At 34.4% G+C, this 15191-nt stretch overlaps 1 protein-coding gene across 1 annotated transcript; it reads left to right on the forward strand.

The window, feature by feature from the left end:
• The first annotated feature begins 2753 nt into the window (after positions 1–2753).
• Positions 2754–7542, forward strand: LOC112507056 (PI-PLC X domain-containing protein At5g67130). Its single transcript, XM_025111458.1, has 9 exons — positions 2754–2825; positions 2911–2991; positions 3070–3192; positions 3276–3413; positions 5560–5658; positions 6013–6316; positions 6702–6925; positions 7034–7120; positions 7268–7542. Exons 1-9 carry the CDS (start codon positions 2820–2822, stop codon positions 7433–7435), a joined length of 1230 nt encoding a protein of 409 aa, XP_024967226.1. The 5' UTR covers positions 2754–2819; the 3' UTR covers positions 7436–7542.
• The last annotated feature ends 7649 nt before the right edge of the window (positions 7543–15191 follow it).

Raw genomic sequence — 15191 nt, forward strand, 5'->3', positions numbered from 1 at the left:
AATATATGAACCTTTGATCACTATCCAAATCTATTAAATATTGTCTATTCCAGTTCAATCTTGTCATTTATAAACTTTTGGTCTTGTTTTTTAGGAAATTATGTTGAAAAGGGTATTTCTGTAGATTTCTAGAAACTTAAGGATCTAGACGGTAGCTGTTAAGAGCTGAAAGACGCCGATGCATTTCTGGTAAAACTTCAAGGATCAATTTTGTGTAATTTATGGCTAAGTATATAAGCAGCTCGGTTTCTGTTTAGGAGCTATCTTCAATCATTTTTTTCTTTTTCGTTATCGATTCAGTACTTAAATACTCTCTCTTCTTCTTTAGAGTTTTAAGGTTCCTGTTTACTATCATTTCATAAATCAAAACATCGGTTGGTTTGTAAAAAATATCAATCGACAAAATTATCCCTAGCATACGACATGGTTTTCAACATAAGAGGTTGTGACATTGAAATCGTTTTCGGTTGCAAATTCTTGCTTAGACTAGAGGGGGTGTTTCTTCCAATCATCAAACTTTAGAGGGGGTAAAGTGCAACATGAGCAAAAAAGTCCATAGTTTCGGTCAAGCAAATGTTTGCTTGGAAGGCTTAAAATGGCGAAATAGAGTTTGTTACGTTTCGTAACCTCTCTTTGCTTTCCAACCATGATCGAATTAAATAACACATAAACCAATTTTCACATAAAAAATTATATATGATAAATTAGTTGTTGGTTTTTTTTTTCTTAAATAAAATAACTGCTGGTAGATAAATCAGCTATGTTTAATAAAAACTAGCTGATAAATTAGATGGTAACTTAAAATCACTAAAATAAACATGTTTAAAAATTAATTAAAAAGATATAAAACGAGATTTAATGAAAACCTTTGAAATTTCTTCAAACGTTGTATAAAATAAAATTTCAAACCAAATAAATCTCTTTGAATGAGCTTAAAAAGATGATGAAACTTTTCGTTGACAAAATCGATATATAATACAAATATAATGATTTATTTATTTAAAGCAATTTAAAAAATTATTATTATATTTGTTTAAAAAAGATAATCAACAACTACTTTAAAATATATAATTATAATTCATAATTTAAATAGAGTTGAATGTAAATTCGGTACATGTGGTTTGTTGAAATTAATGGATAAAGTTATGAAAAGAGTGAAAATACCTCTCCTGTGAGAGTTACGTGAGGTTATTAGGGGTCGTTTACTAAACGTTTATTCGGGTAAGCGTTTATCAAGTAATAGTACCTCAACGGATGAATATGCTAAGGACCAAGAATCTTACCCGTTAAGAGCGAGACAAGGACCAAAAGTCTTACCTGATAAATGAGGGCGATGACTCTTACCAGGATAAACGCTTACCTTGTAAATTGTTGCATACAATGTCGTTTGGTAGTCTAAATCTTACCCTGTAAGTAAATAATAGTGTTAAGTTTTACCGGTAAGCACTTAAAACTAAAGCGACGCTATTCAATTAAACTTATTTCAAGAATCTTATTCGTTAATTTTAGAAAACCTTAGAGACCAAGTTTGCGTTTAACTTCTTTTAGTTTTTAATAACCAAGTAAACGGTCTTAATATATCTCATAGTAGGTGCGGTTTAAACGAGATATACGACTTTATTTCAAGAAGTGTTACTTTCGTTTAGAATAAGTATACACATTTTTATTTTAAAAAGATATAAAATTTCAAACTCTATATTTGATTATAAAATAAAGAAAAAAAACTTTACCTCATAATCGTTTATAATAAAATTATTAATTAGTTTATTAAATAAAATAATTACATATTTTTAAAATAATATAAAAAGAATGGAAAAAGTCATTGGATAGAAATCACCACTTTTAAATTTTCATATCTTATTTATATCTAACAATTATATAAATATATATAATTTAATTATTTAAAAGTGAATATAAATTAAATAAATTTAAAAAAATAAAAGTTTGATGTGTTTTTATTTTATTGGCGGAAAAATTGAGCCATGTAATTTTAAGAAAACGTGTTGTTTAAGAATTTATGAATTAAATATAAAAAATAAGTATAAATTAGATTTATCAAAAGTTTTATAAATAATTTTTAATGTATAAAGTTTCAAAAACAACTCATAATGCATTAAGTACTACTATTTTATGTATTTAGTTTTAAAATCTCTTAATCTACAATTAAAATAACATATAATACAAGTTACCAACATATTATTACTTTTTTTTTTCATGTTCCTAAGATACATTTGACATTTTTTACTCATGACTTTACTCTCTCATGCCTCTATGTCTTCTCTACATCCCCCAATGTGAGATTCAAACTGATATTCACCATAAGTTATTAAAAATTATCTCATTCATCTCTCATTCAATTGCTCTAGAACTCTCGGTCATGCTCTTAATCTCTTGATTTTTTGCTTTTGGTGTAAATCGAACATATTTGTGAAGTCGTTTAAATATGTTAGATTTTAAATATATTAAATTTTAAACTATCATACAATTTTTTTTATTGATAAACTGTGATTGAAACCATAATTCTCATTTATTCAAATTGTATTAATATATAAAGACTAAATATAACTTATATCATCGTTAAATATTCTTTAATAAAACTAATAAAACTTCAAAATAGTTAAAACTCACCGTGCAACCCATTAGACGGTACACAACTAAGTTTATTTACGAAGGAAGTTGGGCGCGGCGTGTACTGTCAAACTCTGCACGCCAATTTAAAAGGTCACGTTCATCTTTACCAGCTTTCTTATGTAACAAGACCGACATTCTGATGATTATTCCACTAAATATATCTCTCTGATCCTTCAAATTTCTCATCAATGGAGGCAGGGATCCTCTTTCTCTGTGATTCTGATGTATTTTTTTGGTTTCATGAACAACTTAGCTATAGAGGCGACTTGAATTTTGCAGAGAATCAAATTTGGATGCAATGTGTTCTTGGCAACTCTCTTCTCCACACTTGTCCTCTTCACCTATGCTTCAGCACTCAAGGTCGATTTTCAAATGTTTTCGAAGGTATCATTTATGGCTAATTTAGTTGAACTGATATGTATTTGGATAATATATCAGGAAGGACAAACGTGCGTAAACAATAACAACTGTGACTCAGGGTTACATTGTGAGGCTTGCGTCACAGACGGCAATCTTCGTCCTCGGTGTACTCGTATTCAACCTCTCAGTCCTCTATCTAAGGTACCGTAGATATTGTATTGTATCTGCGTGAGTGAAAATTGGTGTTTTGGTTGGTATAAATGTGTGATTGAGTGTGATTACAGGTGAAAGGATTGCCATTCAATCGGTACTCGTGGTTAACGACGCATAATGCATTCGCTAGATTGGGAGAGAAGTCGGATACTGGCTCTATCGTTCTCGCTCCTTCGAACCAGCAGGATTCTGTTAGTTCTCAGCTCAATGTAAGATTCTCTCTTTTTTCTTCAACTAATTACAGTTCTAATTCCAAGGCAGCAATTCAAAGATTTGTTGTTTGAATAATTATGTTTGTTAAGCTTGACTAAATGATTGTTCCTCGAGGACTAAATTTCTTCTATTTCACTTTTTTGTATTCCTTTCGTTCCCAAGAACATGTAATTTCACTTGCGATTTTCAACTTCAAAATTAATGGGGAGTTAAGAATTTTTTGTGGCTATCTTGTATTCCAACAACTAAAAGTTCCAATGGCGAGTTTTAATAGAAATCCATGTCAATTACGACTAGGAAAATCAGGGCCTACAAACAAATCATTTACAACATAACACCATGTAGTTCTAACTCCATACAAATTAATGGGATGGTCACGGCCCATGTAGCAATGCAATTTCGTGATGTGGGATTTTAAACTAAAATTGTATCCTAAGTTAATGGTCCACATTTATATTTTACTTTCTACTAAAGTAAGTGTCGGCTTTCAAAAATAACTTTCTACTTTTCTGTTCTACCCTTAGTTACGAGGTGAGGAAAGTTTCTCTCCCTATTATCAATGGTAAAAGTGTTATTTAGTTATTTAAAATATGTAATAATTACACATATCTAGAATTGTGTACCATCTTAATTGTAGACATTTATTTTGGGAGTGTTATTTAGTTATTTAAAATATGTAATAATTACACATATTTAGAATTGTGTATCATCTTAATTGTAGACATTTATTTTGGGACGGAGTGTGTATTTTCTTTCTTGGTAGAATTGCCACCATTAGAGCATCAGAAATTTTGGAGATTTGAGAAAATTTTGCTCCAATAGTCATTCTGAATTCTCTTCTAAAATAGAGAAGAAAAGGAGAGGGAATGGAAAATCTCTATATTTGAAGAAAGAGAGGAAATAAGTTTGACATGCTTAACAATGAATTCTTTGATATTAGCCAAATATTTAAAATATTTTTTTACATGCAAGCAAAATAAGAGTGCTTGAGATCAGATATAAGATTTCCAATGGAACTAAATCCTTTGGACTCGAACCAACATGACTGTTTCTTATAACAATGACTTAGGAGCAACTAGCTAAGTAACTTAAAAGTTGGCAAAAAATTAAATATTACAACTAACAAGAGGTTTCTGGAATAGAGAGTGGTAGAAATTTAATGATACCAAGGGAGTAGTTGATTTCATATTAGCATGCACCTACCACACGGGAGTATAATAAGAGGCTGGTAAATATGCCTTCAGTGATAAGATAGAGTGCAGGTAAAAGTACAAAGCATCCCATGCTTGTTCTTATTAATGATTTTGCCAAAGCTCATGGAGAATAACATGGATAAGGTAGTTGACACCTGACATAACACTTATAAAACAAAAGAGACTTGCAGCCCCACTAAATAATGTGAAGTTGGAAACTTAATTATGTGTTTGATTTAATTCTTTAATGACTTGACAATGCGTTAATTATTAGAACAGCCTGTTAGAACCCATTAATAGTCATGTACCTGTAAAGGCATATTAATTATTCCGTATGAAGACAATGATTAGTAGGATGTTTAACATATCCTGGACATGATTGACTCTCGGTTTGATTATCAAATGTTGAAAACCCCATGTTGCTATCTCTTTGGATAATCTTTTAGCCGTGTTTTCATTATTGCAATGCAAACCTTGAGGTGCTTGAATCAGCTGAATTGATTCAAACCTTAAGATTGCTTAAAGAATGTGCATTGACCTATTTTTGCTATATATCTCCGTAACAAGATATACTAATATCTAAATCATAGGGTGTTATGTAAGTTTTGAATACTATGACTTGTAGATGGATTTACACTATTTCAGAAATTTCATCAATTTACGGATGTGAATTGTTGGATATATGAACTTCCTGGACCATGCGTTTGTGATGCCGTACTTGTTGTAGTTGCATACTAGCATTCGTCAAAACAGCAACTATCACACAACAGCATCTGAATTACAGATGCTATGTTGAATCCAATAATTTTCTTTCATATTTACTTAATTTTAGAATTTTAGAAAGCATGCATGCTGTTTATATAGTTTAACTGTTTAATCTCTTATTCTCTGAATTAGCTAAAGTTTAAGACCTTTAAAGAAACTTCTTTTTTTGACAATGCTTCTGCAGAATGGCGTGAGAGGACTGATGCTTGATTTATATGACTTTGAGAATGACATTTGGTTATGTCATTCCTTTGGTGGCAAATGCTTCAACTATACAGCTTATGTAAGTAGCTTCAGGGTTTTTGTTGTACTCCAGTTTATTTCATTTAGGCCTTTTTTTCTTTATCCAATACTTTTTGTTAAATAATCGACATTAGAAAATGTGTTGCATGCCATAAGAATATGAAAATTGATGTGGGCATGCGGCAGCTTAACTTGTGGCATCAACGCTGTAAGGTCAAACCCCAAAATACGTTTTCCATATGATAAATTTTCAAAGTGTGCATCTATTATCAACCTCAACAGACATATTTATAGTTGTTGTACTTATATTTAAAAATAAGTACCATAGGTCCATAAGAGCTGCCTGCTTATAGAATTACTAATCACTAAATAGTGACCCTGTTTATACCATCAGCAACCTGCTATCAATGTACTGAAAGAGGTTCGAGATTTCCTAGAAAAGAATCCCACTGAAATCGTTACTATAATCATTGAAGATTACGTTACTTCTCCAAATGGTCTAAGCAATGTCTTCAACGCTGCTGGTTTGAGGAAATTCTGGTTTCCAGCATCTCGAATGCCGAGTGATGGTCGTGATTGGCCCACAGTTGACTCCATGGTCCGGCAGAATTTGCGCTTGGTAGTTTTCACCTCCAAATCTTCCAAAGAGAAGACGGAAGGGATTGCATATGAGTGGAAGTACTTGGTCGAGAATCAATGTGAGTTAAATCAACTTTCTTTGAGTTTACACAATCTAGAGTTTACTCATATCCACTTTCTCAAAATTTAGCATATCTATCTTTATCTCTTTCTGGTTGCATTGTTGTTGTTTACTCATATCTGGCTTTTCAAGTTTTAGCATATCCGTATTCCTCCCTTTTACACACTTTCACTAGCCCGGGGGTCTTCACGGAAACAACTGCCCTACTTTTTAGGGTAGAAATCAGTTTTGTGTACATTTTACCCCAGACCCACCTCTGAACAGGATTTACTAGGCTGGTTTGGTTTGGTTTGGTTTGGTTCAATCTAGATTTAGAAACATCTCATTTGTGTAACACATATGGAAGCATAAGTATGACTGCTCCAAATGGACTGAAATTGCAGACGGAACTGATGGGATGAAAAGTGGTCTATGCCCTAACCGTGCAGAGTCCGCTGCTATGAACACTAAATCAAGATCACTGGTTTTGCTGAACTACTTTCCAGATACCCCGGATATCACCCAATCTTGCAAGTACAACTCAGCCCCATTAATAAGCATGATGAACACATGCCATGATCTAGCCGGTAAACGGTGGCCTAATTTCATTGCTGTCGACTTTTACAAGGTATCCGCATACTTTTTTGGTAATTTCAATTAATACCCATGACATAGATAATATATCATATGTGACTACAAAAGAAATTGAAGTTAAATGGGCAATCAAAATTTTCAGAGGAGCAACGGTGGGGGTGCACCTGCTGCTGTAGATATGGCCAACGGGGAGCTAGTTTGTGGCTGTAACAGCATTGCAGTATGCAGGGTATGCAACATTCATCAGTACTATACTGTTTTCGCATACTTACAAATTTTAATCATCATTAGAGCAGTAAAATGGATCATTGATTAACATTTGTTAGCAAGCGGATCAAAAAAAGTTCACCGATATTTAAATTTGATTATTGTGCAGCCAAACATGACGTTTGGAATGTGTAACCTCCCGGAGGCGGGTGCTGCTCCGGCCCCAACTACAGCAGGGAAAAGCACAACGAACACGGGTAGTCAACTGGTTCGATTTGATTGGTTGTTTGGCACAGGTTTGATGGCCATCACCTTGTCTTTTGTAAAGCTCATTTAGACTTTAGAAATGCTAAACATCTTCACTATATCTGCAAACTTGCAACCCTGCTCTTTGAACACCCAGAAAAATTGATTCATAATGAATGGCATGTGATTAGCGTCAAACTGAATGATCTGTCATCCCATGATTGTTTTATTTGTGTGCATCGTTATATAAATCATATACATGCTCATATGACAACTTCAAAAATTATAGGATCTGTAAGAACTTAAGGTTTTGTTTCACTTGATTTTTTTTTAATCTAAGTATAATATTTAATGTATTGATTAACATATATATATAGATACATACATATATATATATATATATACATACATATATATATACATATATATATATATATATGTATTTGATGGCCGGTAGTTCCGGTATTTTTGTCTAAAATTGAATTGAAAATTTTGGAAGGAAAAAAAAGAAGGGTAATTTTTGAAAGAAATCGTTTCCTTTTTCTAAAAGAGTCGGAACTTGTATTAACCATGATTTATATAGAGGAAGAGAGAGGAGACAATGTTTTAATACAAACCATGTAAAGCTTATATTAGGATACACTCGAGATATTTATGGAAGATATTATAGTTTATATATTATGACCATTGCTTTATGCATGAAAATCAAATATTCATTAGTTTAGATGGACGGTTAAGATTGGTTTGTGTGATTTTTAACAATTACATGGTTTGTATTTAAAACGGATCAAACAAAAACATGTTCAAAATAAGAAAAACATGAAAATGGACACATCAAAACGACATTGTATGCAACAATTCACCCGCTAAGCGCTTACAGTGGTAAGAGTCGATCGCCATCACTTACAGGGTAAGACTCATGGTTCTTGTCTCGCTCTTACCGGGTAAGATTCTTAGTCCTTACCATATTCATCCGGTGAGGTAATGTGACTTGGTAAGCGTTTACCCAAGCAAGTGTTTAATAAACGGCACCCTAGTATATCTTGTAACAACAGAATATAAATAAAGAGTAAGAGGTGAAAGTGTGAATGAAATGTTTTCAGGGGAGCAAAGCTTCAAAAGAGAGAGGTAGAGGCGTCGATGTTTGCTGATGGAAATAGGAGCTTAAAGGTGTCCTTTTATAACCCAAAATCACTCAAAGAAATATCTAGAAACATGGAATAAGTAAATTACAATGTCTAGAAGGTTCTTTTCATGAGCATGCACACAAGTCTACAGTTTACGGAACTCGCTATTCTATTACCATTTATGTTGACGTTGTACGAATTGTACATACACTAAGATCTTCCTCATGCGTGATTCTAGTTAGGACTTAGGAGGTTCATCGCAGAATCCTGCTAGTCGTTATATATTGAGAAACGAGCGTCACTTGTGGGGCCGACTCTATTTTAAAGAAATTGTGTTGAACGTGGGCCTCAACTCGACCATGTTCTGAGTTATTTTTGTCCGTTTTGTCAAATAGTATTTTGTAACAATGCATAATCAATAAATACACACCAACTTTATTAAAATGGACATACTGTTATTTAATTTGAAAATATAAATTTTAAATATTTCCGATAAAAATAAATAGAAATGCATACATTTCCACGATATTGGTGAAACCAAATTAAACGGGTCGACCATAAGCGATTTAGCCGGTTTGGACGGGTTCAATATCTCATACTTGGTTAGTCGGTTTGAAATTTTGACTTTGAGTTTACCTGGTTTAGTTTACAGTTTTAATATAAAACTGTCCATTTTGATTAAACCCAATTGCATACATATGATTTCTAAGAAAATAATAGTTTATATGAAGGTAGGTGAAGGATCTATGAGAAAGAGAGTTACGATGAGAAGCGTAAGAAGGAATCTGAACACTTCATCACCTTTAATCTTAAACCCACCCATGACTCGTGTTTGATACCACGATTGATCTGATGTATCTCTGTGCATCTCATCCTAATGTGCATCTAAAAATGAAGATCGTTTTTTTACATTTCTTACCTTAACTTTCCTTCTCACTGGAATCCAACCCTACGAAGGTAATAGAACCTTTTCTTAGATCAGGTCTAAAACTTATGCTACTCCATCAGTTGCCTGATGCGACAACCTACTAAACCCGAGAGAGTTTTGACAATCATTTAGGGTGCGTTTGGTACGCTGGACAGGGTGGGACAGGACAGGACAGAACACATTTGTCCTACGTTTGGTGTGACTAAATGTGGAACTAAGTGGAACTAACTTGTACAAGCATGGGACAAGCGTGTTCCACCATTAACCCTGGAACTAAGTGGAACAGAAGTCTTTTTCCCTCATTACCCCTTCTTCCCCTACACACGAGTTCTGCCTTCACAAGACCATCGACGGGGACCTTCAATAGGCAACAGCCCGCTGCTCCTCCCATCGACGGCGACCTTCAACAGGCAACAGCCCGCTGCTCCTTCCAATCGATCTCATCGTCTCCCATGAGTTGCTGCCTCTCCCGAGTTCACGTCGCCTTCACGTCGCATTCCATAGCTTTGCCATCGCCTCCACCGTCTCCATCGCCGGTCGCCTCCACCGTCTCCGTCTCCTCCGTCACCGGTTGTCGCCTCCACCGTCTCCGTCTCCTCCGTCACCGGTTGTCGCCTCCACCGTCTCCGTCTCCTCCGTCGCCGGTTGTCGCCTCCACCATCTCTACATCTGTCTATCTTCTGTCTCACAACAATCAGGTATTTCCCTGAATCGATCTCCTCCCAAATCYCCCTCTGTCAATTTTTACGACTATGATTTGTTGTATCATAGTCAAGTTCCCTGAATCGATCTCCTCCCATAGTCTGTATGAGCTCAGGCAAGCTCACTTTGCTAAAGCCCATCAATGTTTATCTACCTTCTTACCAAATCGAGTTCTGTCTTCCCTTTGGTTTGGTAATGAATTTGTGTTTTTATTTTGGTTTGGTAATGAATTTGTGTTTGTATTTTGGTTTGGTAATGAATTTGTGTTCGATTAACAGTGTCTTCCTTGCATCAATTTGTGTTTGAATTTTGGTTTGGTAATGAACTAAGGAACCGTTTATGTGATTGATATTGTGGATGAACTAAGGAATCGTTTGTGACTTTAACTTGAATTTTGGTAAATGTGTTTGATATTGTGGATGAAGATGATGAACCCACTGCCCCCGCATTTYGTAGTGAAAAAAACACTAAACAGCTCACTAGGGGTAAATTGGTCATTTTAACCAGTTCTGTCATGTCCTGTCCTGTCTTACCAAACGCTGAACAGCTGTCMTRTCCTGTCYTGTCCCGTCCTGTCCTGTCCTGTCCTGTCCAGTCCTGTCTGCGCACCAAACGCACCCTTATTGCTTTAGAAAACATGATATCAATCCATGGTGATCAAATATTTTATAATTTTTTGGGTTATATATCAATTTCTAGATAATTAGTTAGACAAATGTATTTTTCTACTAATAATTAATTATTTGTAATCGAAAAAAAATCAAGTCATGATAGTTGTTGAGAACGATGCTCAAGATCACTCACACAAACACGTCGATAAAATAAGAACAGGAAAAAAAAATAACACACGAGATTTTACGTGGTTCACTTGATCGGTTTGATCAAGCTAGTCCACGTCCACACTAATAAGAATTTTATTGATATGACGGCTAGGGTTTACAATTACATGAGATTGAATTTATAGAAGTAAAATAGGTTAAACTCCCAAGTGGGCCGGATACAAAATGTTGAAAGTTTCCTTTCTTTAATATTTTGTTCAACTGCCAATTAATCAGACTTCATAACTTAACAATCTTCCACTTGGAGGCTGATAAGGTCTACTGCCATCCATGTTCCATAACTCCATTCAACTCCTAACATGTATAAGTCCCTCTTACTAGTGCGACCCTTTTTTCATCAATCATCTAGAAGGCCAGTTGAAGATATGCAAAGCTTCAACTTATCAATTGTCACCACCTTGGTAAACATGTCTGCCGGATTTTTTGAACCTAGGATCTTCCTTAAAGACAATGTTCCATCACTTACCAAATCTCGGATAAAGTGATACCTCATCTTTATGTGTTGCGTCTTATTATGAAACACCAGATTCTTTACAAGATTTACTGCACTCTGGTTATCACAGTATAAAGCACAATCTTTTTGTTTCATACCTAATTCTGAAAGAAAGTTCTTCAACCATATAAGCTCTTTGCTTGCTTCTGCAAGTGCCATGTATTCTGCTTATGTGGTTGAGAGAGAAACCCTTATTTGTAATCTAGAGATCCAACTAACAATTGTTCCTCCCACTGTGAACATATAACCAATAGTAATTTTGCTTGAGTTTGAACAACCACCCAAGTCAGCATCTGCATGGCCATCGAATACAACACCTTTCTTTTTGAAACATAGTGTTAGCTTAGATGTGCCCTTTAAGTAGCGTAAAAGCCAATTGATTGCTTCCCAAAGCTCTTTTCTTGGATTTGACATGAATATGCTAACAACCCCCACTGCATGAGCAATGTATGGTCTTGTGCATACCATGGCATACGTCAAGCTACCAACTACAGATGCATAAGGAACTTTTGCCATCTTTTCCTTATCTTTATCTGTTTGAGGTGATTGTTCCTTTGTAAGCTTGAATTGACCTAGGGGTGTACTTATGATCTTAGCATCCTTTAGATTGAAATTATCTAGAACCTTCCCAATGTATTTCTCTTGGGATACCTTTAGAGTGCCATCTACTCTATCTCTTTTGATGCTCATACCAAGAATTTGTTTTGCTGCCCCTAGATCTTTCATCTCGAATTCTTGAGATGGTTGTTTCTTTAATATGTTGAGTTCTTTCACATCTGATCCTACAATCAACATATCATCAACATATAACAACAATATAATATAGAAAGACTCAAATTTCTTCAAGTAACAATAGTGGTTCATGCGACATCTCATGTATCCCTTCCTCCTCATAAAGTTGTCAAACTTCAAGTACCATTGCCTCGGTGTTTGTTTCAAATCGTACAAGATTTTCTTTAACTTGCACGCCATGTTTTCCTTTCCAGCCACCTGAAAGCATTCTGGTTGCACCATAAGATGTCTTCATCAAGATCTCCAAGTAAGAATGTTGTCTTGACATCTAGCTGCTCTAGATGCAAGTCTTCTGCAGTTACTATATTTAAGACCAATCTAATTGTAGTCATCTTCGCAACTGGAGAGAATATCTCATTGTAATTGACCCCTCTTTTCTGTTGAAACCTTTTGATTACCAACCGCGTTTTATACCTTTTGCTACCATCATGTTCTTCTTTAGTCCTGAACACCCATTTGTTTTGCAATACTTTCTTTTCTGTCAGTAATTTGACCAAAGACCAAGTCTGATTCTTTTGTAATGAACCCATTTCTTCTTTCATAGCTTGTTTCCAATTTACTGATTCTTTTAATTTTATGACTTCTGAAAAACTTCTGGCTCACGATCTCCGGTCAAAAATAAATAGTTTGCTGATGGAGAATATCTCTTTGTAGGTCTGGATTCACTAGTGGATCTCCGTAACTGTGGAACTTTTGAGACAACTTCAACAACATCACTATTTTCTGTGTTCCCACTATCAGCTAAGCTCCTGCTATCAACTGAGCTCTCGTTTCTTTCTGACCCCTTATCAAGAAACCGAGTCCTGACCAGTTCCCATCTCCTCACTTGAATTTACTTTGTTTCTTCTATCTGAGCCAACAAGATGTCACTTTATGTCATGTCTTCAAACACAACTTGATTTCTCGTCATTGACTGTGTTTTGATACTCTTTTCAAACTAGTTTGTTTCTGGTTTCTTGTGCATAAAAATTTCAAGTGTGTGAGAGTTATCTCTTTGCCCAACCATTCTTCTTCTGGAATCTTGAACCCTAACGGAACTGAAGATCCACGATTGACGAAATACGTTATTGTACTAACTAAATCTGCCCATAACATCTTTGGCAACTCTGCATAAATCCTCATACTATTTGACCTTTCGTTCAGTGTTTTGTTCATTTTTCCAGCAACACCATTCTGCTGAGGCGTCTCTGGGATTGTTTTGAGCATTCCAATCTCATGCTCAACACAATAATCGATAAATTCTTTGCTGCTATATTCACCTCCATTATCAGACTTCAAACACTTTATTTTCAAGTTAGTCTCATTTTCAACAACAGTCTTCCACTTCTTAAAAGTATTAAAAACATCAGATTTATTTTTCAGAAAATAAACCCATACCTTTCTGGTAGAATCATCGATGAAGGAAACATAGTAATTCGATCCGCCTATTGATGAAACTGATGTAGGCCCGTAAACATCTGTATGAACCAACTCCAACTTTTCAGATTTTCGTGTCATACCTGATTTTGCAAAGGTAACCTTTTTCTGTTTGCCGTAAACATAAGGCTCATAGAAACCAACTTCCACATTTTTCAGACATGGAATCTTACCCTTTGAAGTTAGCATCTTCATACATTTCTCGCTCATGTGCCCAAGTCTTTGGTGCCACAATGTAGTGCCCCACTTGTCACCAATAGTTGTGTTGACTCCATCTGATAATACTTCAACCATGTATAATGTCCCCCTTCATATAATCACGAGCAATAACCAACCTGTCTTTTACCACTTTCTACTGACCGTCTCCAGAGACAACGTGATATCCTTGATCATCCAACTGCCCAACTGAAATCAACATTCTCTTGAGACCTTGAATGTATCTCACGTTCTTCAACGTTCAATAGGTACTAAGAGAAGTTTTATTAACTATGTCATCCATGCCCTTGATATCCAATGTTTTATCATCTGCTAATCGAACCTTGCCAAAATATCTAGCCTTGAAATTATGCATCATGTTCGTGCTGTGAGAGGCATGGAATGAAGCCCCAGAATCCATAATCCATGATTCAATAATTGGACTATCAACGCAACTGATCAGTGCCTCATTAGAATCTTCAAAGGCTAAGTTAACTCTATGCTCACCTTTTTCGGTTGGCCCTATATAAGCATACACAACCCTCTAATTTACATGCAGCCAACAAATTATAGAATACGAAAACAACCAAATTACATGTGATTTATATTAAAATCATGTGTTTCACACGACTTTGGTTTCGATCTGAGGTCGCTGGCCAGGTCGTCCGCACACCCTTGTGTTGACTATTAGTGTAAAATCACATTAGAGTTTGCATGTTTTTTTATTTGGTTACTGTTTTGTTTGAACATCTCTCTTCTAGAATGAATATACATACATATATCTATACTATATTATAAATCATTTGACAAAAACTCTTAAAAACCATTTTTATGCATGAAATACTGCTTATTGATGCATATTACTTAAAATTCAAGATTACAAGTAATTTTGTGTAAGTACAACTTATTAAAGCTCCATTTTTTAATTCGTGTAACTAACTGTATATAAACATAATCAAATACAGGATAAAAATTCATTTTAAATATAAAAAATCTAAAATATAATTAAGATAAGCATTGAGTTCTAATATAATGTTTAATCATTATCTTTATAAAAAAATTATATTGTTAAACCAAAAAAATGTTACTTTGTTATTAAATCTAAATTAAATTATAATAAAAATTGAATTAGAGAAGTTACACAAAAAAATGAGAACTATTAAATAGTTAATTTGATACTAATATCGATTTATTTTTTTTAAAATGTTTATACTATCTTCAAATTTATATTTCATTCAAAAATAAAAACATTATCATATAAAATCGTATTATATTGATAGAGACAATGAATAAAAACTAAATATTAAAATCAATATTTATCTCGGTGCATTGTGCGAGTACCTTATAGTTTTCTT

This window comes from Cynara cardunculus, assembly GCF_001531365.2.
Source record: "Cynara cardunculus var. scolymus isolate 2C chromosome LG 2, CcrdV1, whole genome shotgun sequence".
NCBI lineage: Eukaryota > Viridiplantae > Streptophyta > Magnoliopsida > Asterales > Asteraceae > Cynara > Cynara cardunculus.